Source organism: Clarias gariepinus, chromosome 2 (genome assembly GCF_024256425.1).
Source record: "Clarias gariepinus isolate MV-2021 ecotype Netherlands chromosome 2, CGAR_prim_01v2, whole genome shotgun sequence".
In the NCBI taxonomy this organism is placed as follows: Eukaryota; Metazoa; Chordata; class Actinopteri; order Siluriformes; family Clariidae; genus Clarias; species Clarias gariepinus.
The window spans coordinates 9,970,331-9,988,733 of NC_071101.1; the positions used below are offsets into that span (position 1 = coordinate 9,970,331).

Below are 18,403 nucleotides of genomic sequence, written 5' to 3' on the forward strand. Positions count from 1 at the left end.
AAGGAAACTGGTGGCACTGGGGAAGTGTTAGCTGTGCTTTTCGACAAAAAGGGGGAATTCCCGCATAGTGGTAGGGCCCTGATATTTTTTAAGCTCAAAAAGGGGGGGGTGGGGGGGAGGGGGGGTGCTGGTGTTTGCTCAACAGCCTTCTAGTTAAGTGTTAACGCAGGGTGTGTGGATCAGCATGGACACACTCCACACTGGTATGTTCATGCTCTGCTATGGTATGGTATGTTATGGTATGAGACCAGGAAGGAAACATGGTTTGAAAAAGCCCAAGGTTTGTCTGAGAGGATTATGCATACCGAGTGTCTAAGTTCTGTGTAGAAATGGAACATGAGGTCTAATACAGTGCAAGGAGGATCAAAGGCTCAGAAAACGACTAGTTGTACCCCGTAAGTGAGTTGTTTTTTCGGATATGCCTTTGACAATCATGAATGGATGAAAGGAGATGGTTTATTTAGAGTTTAAAGTCAGACCTTGACTAGGTTTTGGATGCACGAAGAGTAACTCCTACTAAAAAGTCACATTCAGTGTGCACATCTTGAAATAATAAACTATTATTAAATTGCATTGCTCTCTCTCTCTCTCTATATATATATATATATACACTATACACATGCATGCACTGTATATATATATATATATATATATATATATATATATATAATGCATGCATGTGTATAGTATTAGTGAACTAGAACATGCTAAAATTCTGTTGCACACTACTGTTTTTTTTCTTCTTTTTTGGTTAAATTTATGCATGTGTGTGCTTGCAGGCATTTAGGTCAAGCTGAAAACACAATCCTGATGGTTTATTTGTGTTTTTCTTCCTAATCGCGCATTGGTCTCGCTGCTGCTGCGGCTGCGGCTGCATAATCAATGCTGTCTGGGATGTTGGCCCAGTGCAGGGGATTTCCTAGGCTCACAACTTTTTTTTTCTTCTTTCCTCTTTTAACTCAAAGATGGCCTGACAACAACACACACATGCACACACGAAAATGTGCACTTGAGCACACATGCACAGTCAAACACAGATGCAGACATGAAGAGCTCCTCTAACACTAAAGAATTCTGTTCAGCACTTGAACATATGAAAGCGACGTTAAACCGTACTGAGCTCTCCTGTTGTTAAACTACATCTAGGTTAAATCAAATGTGTTTGCTTTCATGCAAATAATTAAAACGGTACCCACTGCACCCATTGATGACGCCGATAGAAAAGCTGCAAGGTTAAGCCGGCATTACTCTACTGACATTGCAGAGTGGTCAGAAGTGTTACATATGTGAACATAACAGGTTTCAAGAGAGCTTGTATCTTGTGTTTAACTGCAAGGTCTGTTCAGTGTCAGATAACATCATACAGCACGTACAATAAAGAGTGCCAGACATTACAGTAATGACAACACAATGCTGCCATTATAAACAGAAGGAAAAAACTTTACAATACTGACAATACAGTGCAGATGTTAATAATGGAAATGGCTATACAAATGTAGTGAAATTATGATGCAGACTTTACAATGCAGACGGAAACAGAAACAGAAGGATGCAGACATAACAGTACTGACATTACACTCCAGCTATTATAGTACAAACATTACAGAACAGACATTACAAGGCATCACAGGACTGACATTACAGTGCAGCCATTATAGTGTAGACATTACAGGATTGACAATACAGAACAGAGATTATAGTACTGACATTACAGAACTGACATTATAGTGCATACATTACAGAACTGACCTTACATTGCAGCTTTTACAGTACTGACATTATAGTGCAGCTTGTACATTACTGACATTACAGTACAGACATTACAAGACATTGAAGGACTGGCATTATATTGCCTACATTACAGCACTGACATTGCAGTACAGGTGTTACAAGATATCGGAATACTGGCATTCTATTGCCTACATTACAGCACTGACATTACAAGGTATCTGAGAACTGATGCCGACATTACAGTATTGACATTACATTGTAGCTATTACAGTACAGACATTACAAGACATTGGAGGACTGGCATTATATTGCCTACATTACAGCACTGACATAGCAGTACAGACATTACAAGACATCAGAGGACTAGCATTATGGTGCCTACATTACAGTACTGATATTACATTGTAGCTATTACAGTACTAACATTACAGTGCACACATTACAGTACTGACATCATAGAGCATCTTTTACATTGCTGGTGTTACAAGACATCGGAAGACTGGCATTCTATTGCCTACATTACAGCACTGACATTACAGCACAGACATTACAAGGTATCTGAGAACTGGCAGTATAGTGCCGACATTACAGTATTGACATTACATTGTAGCTATTACAGTACTGACATCATAGTGCAGCTTGTACATTACTGACATTACAGTACAGACATTACAAGACACTGGAGGACTGGCATTCTATTGCCTACATTACAGCACTGACATTACAGCACAGACATTACAAGGTATCTGAGAACTGGCAGTATAATGCCAACATTACAGTATTGACATTACATTGTAGCTATTACAGTACTGACATCATAGTGCAGCTTGTACATTACTGACATTACAGTACAGACATTACAAGACATTGGAGGACTGGCATTATATTGCCTACATTACAGCACTGACATTACAAGGTATCTGAGGACTGATGCCATTACAGTATTGGCATTACATTGTAGCTATTACAGTACTGACATTACAGTGCAGCTTTTACATTACTGACATTGCAGTACAGACATTACAAGGCATCAGAGGACTAGCATTATGGTGCCTACATTACAGTACTAACATTACAGTGCACACATTACAGTACTGACATCATAGTGCTGCACAGACATTACAAGATATCTGAGAACTGGCAATATAGTGCTGACATTACAGTACTGACATTACAGTGCAGCTTTTACATTACTGACATTACAGTACAGACATTACAAGACATCAGAGGACTGGCATTATATTGCTGGCATTACAGCACTGACATAGCAGTACAGGACATCTGAGGGCTGGCATTACAGTACTGACATTATAGTACTGACATTATAGTGCAGCTTTTACATTACTGACATTAGAATACAGACATTACAAGACATCAGATGACAGTGAAAACATAACAGTATTGACATTATAGTTTTAACATTGGATATAATATTTCTGGCTGTCTAGACATAATATAATGTACATGTACATATATTCATGCAGTAGGGAATTTCCTTTGGCCATAGCATCTTATTCTGCTTCCTTTGTGTCAGGTGCAAATGTAAACAGAAGTAGCGGTCAAAACGTTGTTCTGCTTATCTTAGCCATAAGTAAGACCCACACAACCAGACTGTGTTAAGGTTTCTTCCCACAAGTCATCAGACTTTTCAGTATTCAGGGATTGGAGAGATAGACATTATTGTATATAAAAGGAAAACTGTACAGTGTGGATATTACATATGGATGTACAGGCATAATGTGTGTATGTGCAACTTTATGTACTTTTGTTATAGTTTGGTTAAGATGCAGAACTTAGCGACACAAGTGAGGACGTAGACCAGTGTGTAAGGGGAGTTTTTTTTTTGTTTGTTTTTTTTGAAGGGTAGGTGTCTGGCATAATCTGTACGATCACAAATCTCTTCAATATTATGACTAGGACTATGTTTATTGTTCTGAAATGCTTTGTGATAGACTTATAGACTTATAATTAGTCACATTTATTGAGCGTAACACTGCATTCGAAAGCTTCAAGCTGACACAATCTCAAAAAAAAAAAAAAAAAGTGAGAAATTGTCTAACAACGCTGATTCTCCACCGCCAGAAACTTTTACACAGTTATCATGCTGGATAGTTTAAGATTTCTGCATTACGTTAAGAGGAAAAAAAAAAAAAAAGATGAACTGCAGCAGGGAATTTCCTCGGGTCAAAGCGTCTCCTTCTGCTTCCTCTCTGTCAGGTGCGAATGTAGAGGTAGTGATTGAAGAGGATTGCTCTGCTTATCCTAGCCGTAAGTGCAGACAGAAACAAATCCTGGCTAATAGGTAGCCCTTCTAAAACACACACAGTGAAGTCATTGTTAAACCCAAACTATATTTGAGTCATGTTAAAATAGAGATTAGAACAAAAGCCAAACTAAGCTTGTCAACTTTATGCTTGTTAGCATGGAATTGCAATATAAAAGATTTTTAGTGTCTAAAATTCCCATATGACGCAGCTTGCAAATAATCATTTCACAACACGGGACCAAGCACTCATTTTGGAAGTTTTACAGCTAATCCACAAGACAATGATATGACAATAGTTTGCGCACACCTGACCACCCTTCCTCAAACTGGTGCCACAAATTCAGAAGCGTACAGAAGGTTAAATGTCTTTGTATGCTGTCCAAACCTGTCCCAGCAGGACAAGGTTCCTGTGCACAAAGGCAGCTACTAGAAGACATGGTTGTGTCAAGGTTGGACTGCAAGAACCCCAGGCTTTGAGTTGAACTCGAACTGGAGACTCCCCAATATCAGCGCCTTGAGCTATAATACGATGTTATAAAAAAAAAAAAAAACGAGCGGAAAGCCCTCCCAGAAGAATGGAGCTTATTATAATGGCAAAATGGGATGTTCAACAAGCACACATGGGTCTGATAGCCAGGTGTACACAAACTTTTGACACAAACAGATGTTTATTACACAATTTTTTGGCCCTAAATAGGTTTTAAAATACTTTTAAAGCCAACTTGCTAACACTGGCCCAAAATCAGCCATCAAGTTGCATCATGTAGGAGTTCCAATGAAAATTTGTATGTTGGGTCTGTATTTGTATTTGTATCTAATTTTAATGTTATTGGTCTCTTTCACTCTCTCTTTCAATTTAAAGCCTATAAATGTATTTGTGGTTCACAACTAGCATTCCCAGGAAAAACCAGGGGATGTCTGGTTTCCAGTTGGTGCCCACTATAGCCTCAGATTCCTGTTCTTGGCAGATGTGGTCTTTGGCAGTCGTCGCCCAAACACCTCAAAGTTCAAACCTGTTGTGTGATCTGAGAATGTAATGTGTGCGTGGGGATGATGTACTGATTTTGTAGTGTACAATATCATGTTAACATTACAGTTAAGCTTAAGTTGTTAACTAAATGAAATAAAGAAGACTTAAATCAAATCAAATATCTACCATTAATAGAGAACAATCACTTCTTCTGAAAGCAAGTGAAAATGGCCTAAATATATTCACGTTTATCTACAATTTCTTAAAATAATATTTCAACAAATCAAATATGAGAGCTTATTTCTAGACAGATTTTAAGTGAGAAATTTCTTGTTCTTTTAGCAGATCATTTTACGAGTTTAAACATTTATTTCTTTATTTAGTCCACCAATCGATTAAACTTTTTGCTTAAAATTTTAGCAAAAGTTGCCCACAAATGAGATTAAGCTTAATTTGCATTTGGTTTGTTATAGATACATTTGTCTAAATTCAAGCTAACTTTACTTGCATTTAGTTCAGCATTTGTATCTAAAGTTTTCTTCGTCTTTTTCAATCGTAGGTGCTAATGAGAATATACATAAGGGTTAGGATTAGGGTTTATCTAAAACCCTAGGGTATCAGATGTAAAACAAATACTGTATGTGTTACATTGCAGAACTGTCTAAATAATTTGACACAGGATAGAGCTAGATTTTTCTGTCAACATATTAACAAAGTCACAAACATTTCTTAGTTCATAAGCTAATTCGTACTTAAATTTTAGAAGTATGTAACCTATAAACAAAAAACAGATGAAAGGCGAAATGAGGTTGCTGCTAAGATTTTTACATAAACAACCAATTTTTTTTTATTGTATCTATCTTTAGGCACATTGCAGGTTGTCAGGGTAAAAAATTTGCATCATTTAATTTAATATAAATAAATTTGGGGGTGGGGGGCTTAGCAGTGTGTATATATACAATTTTTAATTTTAATGTGTATAGATGTTAAAGTTAGCGACATTAATTTTGTTGCAATGCAAATGAGAATTATTTTCAGTATATACAGCAGTAGCACTGTTATGACATACTATACTATGGGTATGTGTTGATTCTGCACAGAAAATTAGGATATTTAAAGAAGATTAGGATCATAAAGTTAAGCTGAGCTTTGCATAGCTTGACGTAGCACTTTCAATAATCATCAAACAAAAGAACAACATCTGAAAGAAGTAGGATCAAAGTTTTTTATTTCCATTGTTCACTTTAGTCAACAGTTATTCTGAGCTCGATTACTTAAAAGCACTGAAGGATGGAGTAATTACACTTCAACTCCATCCTCCCATGAAGCCACTGAGGAAAGCAGTAAAAAGGATTCACAAGACACAGTGACTGCGGCGGGGAGGGGGTAGGAGCTGGAGCTGCGGGAGAGGACGACAGAGTTCGAAGGTCATCGACTTTGGCATAACAGTGGTGACGGTAATTGCAGCACATCAGGTTTGGTGATGGAGGACGGGATCATGGCGTAGCGTCTGCTAGACCGACGTGGCTTAGACTCCTAATCCTCACCACCACAGAGGATTAGCAGGGTTTTACGGTAATCTCCTGACGTGTCTCCCTGGAAACACAATATTATCCCATGTTCAGTAAAGCATAAAAAAAAAAAACAATAATAATAATTAAAATTTTGAGTTTTATGTCAACTATAAATATATGAGATTAAGATTTCAGCTTTGATTTCAGTGCACACTGTGGTGACAGTTTCATGTGTAAAACTGATTCCCCACACTTTCACAAAGAAAAAACCTCAATAGATATTACAACCTGGTCATTCAGTACATTCAGGTCATCAGCTGACTTCAACGTTGCTGAGTCTCGACCTGAGCAACTGAAACAACACCAGATCATAACGCTGTCTCCATAGGCTTGTACAGTGGACACTATGCATGATGGGAGCATCACTTCATGCGCTTCCCTTCTTACCCTGACACGCCCATCACTCTGAAATTAGGCTCAATCTGGACCACATGACCTTTTAACATCACTCCAAAATCCAATCTTTAGGCTCCCTAGCAAATGTAGGTTTTTTTTCTCTCGTTAATCTCGATATCAAGTGGTTTTCTTATGGACACACAGCTGTTTAGTCCCAATCCTGCGAGTTCTCATCACACTGTGTGTGTGTATACGGAAATACTCTTCCTTTCATTATTAAACATAGCTCTAATTTCTACTTTTTTCATTTTAATTTTTTTACCATCCATCCTTATTAACCATTTAAGTGACCTCCATTCATGATTTATTTTCCACATTTATTTGTTCAGGACAGTCCTTACAGGATTGAATAATGTGTTGGACAGTGCTAATCTCCTTTCAATCTCCTTAATAAAGACCAATAATTCGACCCCTCTGAAGTGGTGACTTTTTGGGGGGGATGGGCAGTGTATGCATACAGTATATCTTTACTTTTTACACAAGTTTGGAGAAAACAACAACGTACACAACATTCCCACTGAACAAGAAAACAATTATTCTTTTTATTTTTAGAATTATTCTATTTATTATATTTTATAGATCACTGTCATTTAAAATAAGCATATAAATCTTTAAACTAGGCAAACGTTTTAGCTGAACTAAAACTAAAGTTGCAATTCAAAAAAGAATGAATATTCATATGATTTTTCAGATAATTCTACTTTTAATAGTAATAATAATTCTACATAAACAATAACAATTCGTAATTAACGTCCGTGAAGTTTTTCAGTCATGCAGGTCATAGTAAAACACCGTTGCATATACTGTTAGATTATGTTTTCTGCCATTTCTAAGTGACCTCCTTAAAAAAAAATGCAATTACAGTATAGCAGCAAAATACTTTAATGTGTTAGATCTCACACACTTTTACACTTAGTTGCATCAAACTACAATGTTTGCGGTAAGGTAAAATATCTAGATTTATATATAAAGTATAAATCATCAACGGGAAACAATTCCGATAAAACTGTAAAGTTACTGTAACACTATATTTCCCTTTGGGGAGAGATCTGTCTTTTTGGGGTAAAGTTCATATCAAGTTCATTAGTGAGTAATATCTACTGTATTAGGGAGTTTTTTATTACCATCACCTCGAACATAAATCCATGTTGTTCTATAATTTTGAACTAAAAAAAAAAATACAATCGATGAAGTACCTACGAACCTAGATAACTACCCACCAGACGACCTACCTACCTTTCTATTTTGAATAATCCAGATCTGCCATTTTATGAATGTTTTTTTCTATAAAAGTAAGTCAAATATTTTTCAATTCATGTATTTACACTCTAATTCTAGAGGATTGAGCAAGAACCCAATTCTATATATAAATATCTATACCTGTATAAGGCAGTTTTTATTGTCACATTCAATATGAATCTTGAAGTCCATTATTAACTTTTTTTTATTTATTTCCCTCATAATCAATTAAGGTACCTACCTACCTACCTAACTACCTACTTATTTGGAATGATGCAGATCTGCCTTTTCCTAATTGTTGGATTTTTTATTTTTTTTTAATAATAAAAAATGCCTCAGTTCACATGTGCCTATTCACATTTCCTGTAGGCTTTTTAACTGTAGAGGATTGAACAAGAAACAAATTCTTGAACTTTAACTGGTCAAACATTTGCTATTGAGTAACTAAACTGGCAACTAATTTGACTGTATGTACACTGGATATAAAATCTACACTACATTACTATAAAAGGGTTTTGTGATATAAAGAAGAATGATTCAGAATTAACCAATCCAATTTAAATTCATGTATAAAAATAATTATCATACACTTATCATAAAAGAAGCTTTAATTAATGCCAAATTAAGATAAGCATGTTTTTTTTTAAATAGGATTTTCCTCATATGTTGGTTTTGTTCTATCTGCTGAAGCCAGGGTGCACAAATCTTTGGGTTAAGTACTGGATCTGGTTGTTGAAAGGTAATGATCAGGGAGCGGTGGAAAAGACTTCCTAAATCATTACATGAAAATCATCAACAAAAGGACAAGGAAGTGACATTATAATGACGTTACCAAGAACAGTAGGACAAAAAAAGAGACATAAATTTATGGTGACATCACAGAGTGAACTATAGCAACATAAAATGATCTGCAAGAAGATCCAGCAAGTACTCGTGACTGCTTATATGTGGCTGCAGTCTTTGTACTGCTGCATAGCTTGAAATATGTACCAAAAATTTGATTAATAATCAAATTATTCATTGTGATATACATTATCACAATTAATAATTTGATTATCAATCAAATTTTTTGGTACATATTTCCATGCGTGCAGTATTGAAAGACTATTGTACAAATTGGTATTAATTGGTGATTAATAAAAATTACTTCTAATTCTTCATGCTATGTCTTTGGGTTAAAAATGTTGTTTCTTCAATTTATGGTTAAATGTGTTAGTGTTATATCTGTACCTTAATATACTGTACATTGAGGACATAAAGTTACAATGCAAAAGAAGAGGACATAAAGATATAATGCAAAAGAAGAGGATATAAAGATATCATGAGAAAAAGAGGACATAAAGCTGTAATGAAAAAGAAGAGGACATAAAGCTAGAATGCAAAAGAAAGAGGACATAAAACTAAAATGCAAAAGAAAGAGGACATAAAGCTATAATGCATAGGAAAAAAAATAAAGATATAATGCAAAAAAAAGAGGACATAAAGATATATTTCAAAAAAAGAGGCAAAGATCGCAATAAATGTACTGTCTAGGCAGTACTTTCCACTCTGTTTTAAAAAAAGAAAAAAGAAAAAAAAGAATCATAACTCATAAGAGAGTCTTTGTTTTGTCTCTCCAGTGAAGTTTTGTCTGCCTGTTAACACATAGTCGATGTAGCAGCTGAGACAAATAGTTCCTACACGCACAGCCAACCAATTTAGGTGTTTTTAAAGATGTCTGTGACATTCATGGCACTGTAACAAAATCGAACTGGTATTTCATTCGGACCGGTTTTTCATTCGGACATCACGTTATTTCACACCTTTTTTTTTTCTTTTTTTTTAACTCTATCAGCCAGAAACTCATTTTTAAACGCAGGCTATTATTTATCTTCAAAGGGAGTTTTGATGGTGGAGCTGGTGTAGACCTGTTAGAGCGCACTTCCTGTCTCGGCGCTCTGCACCAATCCGATGGTGCACGCTGAGGAAGTTGAGTGCACTGGGGAAATTCCTAAACAGCTGACACACTACAGAAACCTGCCGTGCTCTCCGTCACACCCCCCCCCTCCTCCCTCCGCTCCAACCCCAAAGAGGATGTGCTGTTCACACGTACAGAACAGGACGTCTTGCACACAACATCTTCATTCATACACACATAAACACACGGCACACGACAACAACGCCGCACAGCGAGACACACAATGCGGAAGATCAGGGACACTTACAACCATCGTCTCTACCTGGATGAACTCGTGCAGCGAGGCATCGTGGGTGTCCTTGAACTCCTTGCGGATGTTAAAGAGGTCGATCTCGGAGCGAGACACCATGATGCGGATCAGGGCTCGGTCGTCTGTGCCGAGGCCCTGCAGAGACGTAAACAACATGGTTTATTTTATTATGTGATTCTAAGGAAACACGTTGACACAAATCATGCTGAGTTCGCACCAAAGACCACATAATCCACACGCACACAACGTGATCTTTAGTGGCTCGAAAGATAACATCCTGTGTAGGCCTGAGGGCAATTAAAATATTCAATACCAACTTATGCTTGTGTGTGTTTATTAATAACGCAATAAACATCCTTGCAGTTGCATGAGGACTATTTTTCATGTGCAACATTCATGTATTTGAAGGATCTGCTGGATTTTGGTTCTGACATGATTTTTCGGAATGAGTTTTGGTTGCAATCTAAGGTTTTTAAACAATTTTAGCACAATATAATATAAACAGTGTATTTATATTATTTTCATTATAATGTAATGAGTACTGGGGTTTAAGTGAGAAATTATAAAAATTTTAAGTATTTTGGTTATAATGTCATCCAAGGGTTGCCAAATATTTCGGCCAAATCACCCAAAAATATGCATATTCTGCGACCTTCCTTTCTGCTTTGTTTTTTTCTCCCATTCATTCTAGATTCCTCGGAAACCAAAACATTTAATTGTATCAGATTGTGTAACACAAGTAACCAAAAACTGAAATAAGATTCCCTTGCACAGGCTTCTGGTCTGGCAGTCTGATGGGAAGGATGAATAGTGCATTTACTATTAAACACACCTTTTTTAAAAAATAAAAAAAAGAAAAAGTGCAAAAATGCGCTGGGGGCCTTCTGAATCTTAAAGTGATCTGATTCCAAAATAATAGATTTACAGAGTTTGGGGTATTATCTAATTGAATGGGAGCATTTTAGTGCGATTGGTTACAAAGTAACATATCAGGAGTGTTTTGGTTATAAAGTAACATATTGGGAGAGTTTTGGTTATAATGTAATATACTGGAAGTGTTTTGATTATAATGTAACATATTGAAAGTGTTTTAGTTATAATATAACATATTGGAAGTGTTTTGGTTATAATGTAACATATTGGAAGTGTTTTGGTTATAATGTAACATATTGAAAGTGTTTTAGTTATAATATAATAGATGCGGAGTGTTTTGATTATAATGTAATGAATTGGGTGTGTTTTAGTTATAAAGTAATATTCTGGAATTGTTTTGGTTATAAAGTAACATATCAGGGGTGTTTTGGTTATAATATAAAGAATTGGGAGTGTTTTGGTTATAAAGTAACATACTGGGGGTGTTTCGATTGTAATGTTAACATATTGGGACTGTTTTAGGTATAATCTAATGGATGGGAAGTGTTTTGGTTATAAAGTAAGATATTTACATATTTCTAACTGGCAGACCACAGGCAGTAAAGATGGGCGGACATGTCTCAGCCTCCATCACTCTCAGCACTGGAGCCCCCCAGGGGTGCCCCCTGCTGTACTCTTTGTACACATATGACTGTGTGGCCACTACCAGCTCCACCACCACCATTAAGTTTGCTGACGACACCGTCGTGGTGGGCCTGATCTCTGATAACAACAAGACGGCCTACCTGAAGGAGATTAGGTATCTGGAGAACTGGTGCCAGAGAAACAACCTCCTTCTAAACATCAGTAAGATAAGAGAGTTGATAGTGGACTTCAGCACTAAGCAGGAGAGGAACTACCAGACCCCCGTCATCAACGAGAGCCCAGTGGAGAGAGTGGACAGCTTCAAATACCTCGGTGTTCACATCACGCAGGACCTGTTATGGTCCTGTCACATCAACACCGTGGTGAAAAAGGCCCGGCAGCATCTCTACCACCTCAGACGCTTGAGAGACTTCAGACTGCCATTCAAGGTGCTCAAGAACTTTTACTTCTGCACCATAGAGAGCATCCTGACGGGAAACATCTTAACCTGGTTCGGGAACAGCACCATGCAGGAGAGATGAGCTCTACAGAGGGTGGTGCGATCAGCAGAGCGCATCATCCGCACCGAGCTCCCTGACCTGCACTCGATCTACAGCAGGCGGTGCTGGACCAAGGCCAGGAAGATCGTGAAGGACCTCAGCCATCCCAACAATGGACTGTTCTCTCTGTTGAGGTCAGGAAAGCGATTCCGCTCCCTAAAGGCTAACACAGAGAGACTGAGGGGGAGCTTCTTCCCGTTTTCTTTTTACCATTTTATCTAACTTCATTCCACAAAATGACATAAATCCATGCCTACTTTGTACAGCTGTTTTCTTTTTGTTCTATATTTCTTCATATATTTTCTATATTGTGTATTTTTGTTGTACGATTATTTTATTTTAACTTTAATTTTATACTTAATTTTTCCTAGTTAAATTGACCTTTTATTTTATTTTTCATATTTATTTCTTATTCATAGTCTTTTATTTTAAGGTCTTGAGCAGTTCACTGCATATCGTACTGTGTATGACTGTGTATGTGACAAATTAAATTTGAATTTGAATTTAGGAGTGTTTTGGTTATAATATAATGGATTGGGAGTGTTATGGTTATAAAGTAACATGTTGGGAGTGTTTTGGTTATAAAGTAACATATCAGGAGTGTTTTGATTATAATGTTACATATTAAGAGTGTTTTGGTTATAAAGTACCATATTAGGAGTGTTTTGATTATAATGTAACATATTGGGAGTGTTTTGATTATAATATAATAGATGGGGAGTGTTTTGATTGTAATGTAATGGATTGGGAGTGTTTTGGTTATAAAGTAACATACTGGGAGTGTTTCGATTGTAATGTTAACATATTGGGAGTGTTTTGGTTATAATCTAATAGATGGGAAGTGTTTTGGGTATAAAGTAACATATTGAGAGTGTTTTGATTATAAAGTAACATATTGAGAGTGTTTTGGTTATAAAGTAACATACTGGGAGTGTTTCGATTGTAATGTTAACATATTTGGAGTGTTTTGATTATAATATAATAGATGGGGAGTGTTTTGATTGTAATGTAATGGATTGGGAGTGTTTTGGTTATAAAGTAACATACTGGGAGTGTTTCGATTGTAATGTTAACATATTGGGAGTGTTTTGGTTATAATCTAATAGATGGGAAGTGTTTTGGGTATAAAGTAACATATTGAGAGTGTTTTGATTATAAAGTAACATATTGAGAGTGTTTTGGTTATAAAGTAACATACTGGGAGTGTTTCGATTGTAATGTTAACATATTGGGAGTGTTTTGGTTATAATCTAATAGATGGGAAGTGTTTTGGGTATAAAGTAACATATTGAGAGTGTTTTGATTATAAAGTAACATATTGAGAGTGTTTTGGTTATAAAGTAACATACTGGGAGTGTTTCGATTGTAATGTTAACATATTGGGAGTGTTTTGGTTATAATCTAATAGATGGGAAGTGTTTTGGGTATAAAGTAACATATTGAGAGTGTTTTGATTATAAAGTAACATATTGAGAGTGTTTTGGTTATAATATAATAGATGGGGAGTGTTTTGATTGTAATGTAATGGATTGGGAGTGTTTTGGTTATAAAGTAACATACTGGGAGTGTTTCGATTGTAATGTTAACATATTGGGAGTGTTTTGGTTATAATCTAATAGATGGGAAGTGTTTTGGGTATAAAGTAACATATTGAGAGTGTTTTGATTATAAAGTAACATATTGAGAGTGTTTTGGTTATAAAGTAACATATTGAGAGTGTTTTGATTATAAAGTAACATATTGAGAGTGTTTTGGTTATAAAGTAACATACTGGGAGTGTTTCGATTGTAATGTTAACATATTGGGAGTGTTTTGATTATAATATAATAGATGGGGAGTGTTTTGATTGTAATGTAATGGATTGGGAGTGTTTTGGTTATAATGTAACATATTGAGAGTGTTTTGGTTATAAAGTAACATATTGGGAGTGTTTTGGTTATAAAGTAAGATATTAACATATTTCTAACTGGCAGACCACAGGCAGTAAAGATGGGCGGAGTGTTTTGATTGTAATGTAATGGATTGGGAGTGTTTTGGTTATAATATAATGAATTGTGAGTGGTACATACAGTATCACTGCATAATCTGCTTATAGATATAGAGAGGCTTATAGCTAGCTATGAAAGCATTAAACTGTAGCTCATTGGGCCTTATACAGAAGCTGGACTCTTTAAATCGTTCTATGGAAAAAAAAACTTAGTGGTCTGACATTGTAAGCCTTGGAGAAGATGACTGAAATTAAAGGTTTTATACAGGTATAGTTCCCACGGTCATACCTTCATGGCTTTGTACAGACGATCTGCAAAGTAAGAAGGCTGGTTCTTCACGCTCCTCACTGAAACGAGGAAAGACATCGATGCTGTAAAGTGCTGACTTAGCTAAAGAACAAAGGCACATTTTACTAAGCACAGCAGTCCAACATCTTGCAAGAAGATTCTTACCGATAGCAAACAGGGCATTTTTAACGTCCCCAGACATCTCTTTCTTGATGATCTGTTCGATGTCCTTGTTGGAGCACTTGACGAATTCCTGAAACACTGTGAGAGGAGGGGGGAGGGGGGACCAGGTATTAACCACGGTATTCGAAATTGCTGACTTCAAAAGTTGCATTATTATTATTTATACAGAGAAATTTACTCATATTCAGAGTCAGGTTACGCACATGTTATGCACAGTTGAGTTTCTGTGCTCCCCATTCAGAATATGCAAAGCAAGCCAATACGCAGACAGAGTGTCTGTTCTCCTTTCATACAAATAACACACACACACACAAAAAACCTCTACCTTTTCTCAGGTGTGGGAAACTCCTTGTGCACAGGATGCTCATGAACTTATCAATTCTCTCATCAGAGTCTGCATTGCACGCATCTGCTAAAGCCTGAAAAAAAAAAAGGGAAGGGAAGTTGTTCGGTGCAGCGCTGACACAAAGGCCCCTACTGAAACGCATTGCTCACAATCAAAAAAATCCACACAGTGCTAATAATAACTAAGAGAAAGCTCTTTCAAAGGTCTTTTGGCATCATACAAATAGATCGAGTCGAATTTAACCATCACGCATGATGATGTTAATGTTCTAAGAAGTCCTGCCTTTAAGGAAGCCTAAACTTGAACTCGGTTCCCTTTTTTCTCAGCTAAACTTAGAAGTATGACATCAATCGGTACCCAAAATTAACTCAGCCACTTTCGAAATACATATCTGTGGTGTTTTCCAAACAGAATCTACCGCACAGCAAGCTCATGCTATTAACTAATGTCTGTGAGAGCGGAGATATCTTTCACGTCCCACTCACTTGGGCATCTTCCAAAGCTTTGGACATGTTTGGAGCACCTTCTTCACGAGCTCCCTGCAAACAAACACACACACACACACACACACACGCACAGGGTGCAATGAATCAATCACTAAGAACATTTAGGAACCTTAAAGAGCCTTAAGAGCTAAGATCTAACCTGTGCCAGGGAAACCAGGATGCGACAGAAGTGTCCTGAAGTGTCCGAGTGGATGTCGTCTTCCAGACTCTTCTTAAAGGCTGTGGTGGGAAACGAGGGATAAAATGCAAACACTTTTTATGCTTTCTAAAACTTAAATGCTGAATAAACAGCAATGTTAGGGTCAGTATGAGGTTCAGCAAACACTTAAAGATATATTTATCTTACAGAGAAGAAGAAGAAAAGTAAGAGTAAGAAGAACTGCTTTGAACTGGTTTCCAAAAATCATTAAGTGTAAATCGTGAGTTAAATTGTGTCGATTTTGGATTTTTCTTTAAAAAAAAAAACGCCTTAAAATAGAATATGAGAAGAATGTGATCACATGCTACTGGTGCCTTGTGCTTTAATTCTGTTTTTACCACAGCCTGATTGACGTTTCCTCTTACGGGAATCCCCACCACCTCTTTCACGGGCGGTGCTATTACTTTATCAGCTTGAGTGAAATTTGGTAAACCAGGCCTCGAAAGCCAGAGAAAGCATACACAGCTAAAAAAAAATATATATATATATATATATATATATATATATTTGACTCTAATCATATTTATCTACTGTTAATTGTTATTATAAGATAACAATAAACCATGAATATGATTATTAAACCCATTTTTAGACATATTTTAATCCTTTTCTTGGATGATTTTGCTCATTTTAAGTAATAATTTAAAGAAATAAGCTAAATTATTTGCAATTAGAATTTCAAGCTAAAAGTGGTAAAATATGTCTAGACGTACAGTAGGGTTAATCTTAAATTTTGTTTATTCTAATCTCATCACTAAAACAGTAAATACATTTGACTTGCTAGGATATGTTTATATTTTTAGATATTTTTAAAAGTATTATTATTATTATTATTATTATTATATGTTTAATACTTATCCTAGTACACAACTTCTACATAACATTTTTTGGGTACTTTTAGGATTTAAAAATCACAGTTGCTGTACATTGTTCTTAAAACTTTGTACACACACACACACACACACAGCTTGTGACAGAATATAACATTAAATTCAATTGTTTGTTAACGCAAACATTCGCACAAAGAAACACCTTGTGGTAACTTTGTAGGATTATGACCGTTGAACTAGACAATGAGAACAAGTTTTGGTACCCTGGAGTACGGTGGGTGTTCAAGTCAAACCGGGACTTGAAATGTGATGAAATCTATTGTAAATGAAGGCAGAAAACGTGTTGACATTTAGCACAGTACGGTGATGAGACTCTTAGCCGCAGTAATGTGCCATTAAAGAAGTTCCTTAAAGGCCAGAGTTTTAGGCGTGAATTAGACAGGCATGGTTTCGGTGAATTCGGTGACATCATGGTTTCGGTGAATTTAGAAAACGTATGGTATTCAAGCACTAGTTAAAAGTGCATTAGTGTAGCAGGGGATTATATAGAGAAATAAAGGGAGTAAACTGTGCACAATCAAAAAAAAATGTCTCCATCTCCTTATGTCTGAAAATTCAGAACATAGTGATGCCTTATACTGTTACCATCTCACCAGTTACTCTTTATAACGAACGAGATGAAAAGAGAAATGCAAGGGAGGTTTGGCAAACAAAACAGTCTTGATTTTTAGATATTAAAAGTAACGTCAGGTATTTATTAAAAGTATCTAATTCAATTATACTTTTCTGTAAATTTACACTCATGCACAGCAACAATTAAACATCTTAATTAAATATCTACTGTCCACATCACCTTCTGTATCATGTGATATACTGTAGTGTATGATAACACATGTACTGTAGTATTTAGTTTAAATTCAAATGGACCTCGCTGTCCTTGTAACCCTTTGATCTAAATCAAGTAGCATTTCGACTTTTACTCCTGTTTGTGTCATTCTTTATCTAAAGTAAATATAGTTGCACTAGCATGAGGTTTTGCTTGCTCTATATACCCAGTTCTGCAAACCATAAAGCAGCTTTATTTCTATTTCTATTTCTATCAGCAAAGCAGCACTTTTTTTTTTTAACCCAAACCCCGGCAGGAACTGCATCTATTTGAAATAACTGGTTTAACTTTAATACTTTATTCTCACTTATTCCTAGTTAAAGGAAAGCTTGATGATTAAACACACAGAGCAAATGTGTTAATACTGAACTATCGGTCAAGTGTTTAGTTAGCAGAGTCGGTGTTCAACAGTTGTGCTTTTGCCCGATGGTTATGGCTAGCTAATCAAAATGTTAAAATGGCATTAAATAGCAGAAAACAAATGATCTTTCAACTTTCAACTTTCCGTCAGCCTTATCCTTGACCTTTGTGCTTCAAGTGTGCCCTCACACGCATCACTAGATGATACACATTTCCTGCATTCATAAAGGGAAGTGGACAAGGGTGTGATCGAGACCTCAGTGATTATGTGTGATGCTGCCCCCTGGAGGATGTAACTAACATTACTCACTCACACATCGTACGTCTGTACAGCTTTATCCTGTATACAGGGTCACGGTACCCCCATCGCAGGGCAC

General features: G+C 36.3%; 1 protein-coding gene across 2 annotated transcripts in view; it reads right to left on the reverse strand.

Annotated features, from left to right (window-relative positions):
- Positions 1 to 6,178: 6,178 nt before the first annotated feature.
- Positions 6,179 to 18,403, reverse strand: part of anxa6 (annexin A6) — a 32,552-nt gene continuing 20,327 nt past the window's right edge. The window contains exons 19-25 of one of the 2 annotated variants that reach the window (XM_053476218.1): positions 15,891 to 15,970; positions 15,731 to 15,784; positions 15,225 to 15,318; positions 14,882 to 14,977; positions 14,717 to 14,775; positions 10,396 to 10,518; positions 6,179 to 6,563 (exon numbers count right to left, since the gene is read on the reverse strand). In XM_053476218.1, the coding sequence (XP_053332193.1) occupies positions 6,504 to 6,563; positions 10,396 to 10,518; positions 14,717 to 14,775; positions 14,882 to 14,977; positions 15,225 to 15,318; positions 15,731 to 15,784; positions 15,891 to 15,970 (566 nt within the window). In that variant the 3' untranslated portion in view covers positions 6,179 to 6,503. Of the gene's footprint in view, positions 6,564 to 10,380; positions 10,519 to 14,716; positions 14,776 to 14,881; positions 14,978 to 15,224; positions 15,319 to 15,730; positions 15,785 to 15,890; positions 15,971 to 18,403 lie in introns of both variants that reach the window. The other variant, XM_053476209.1, reaches the window with a different exon arrangement.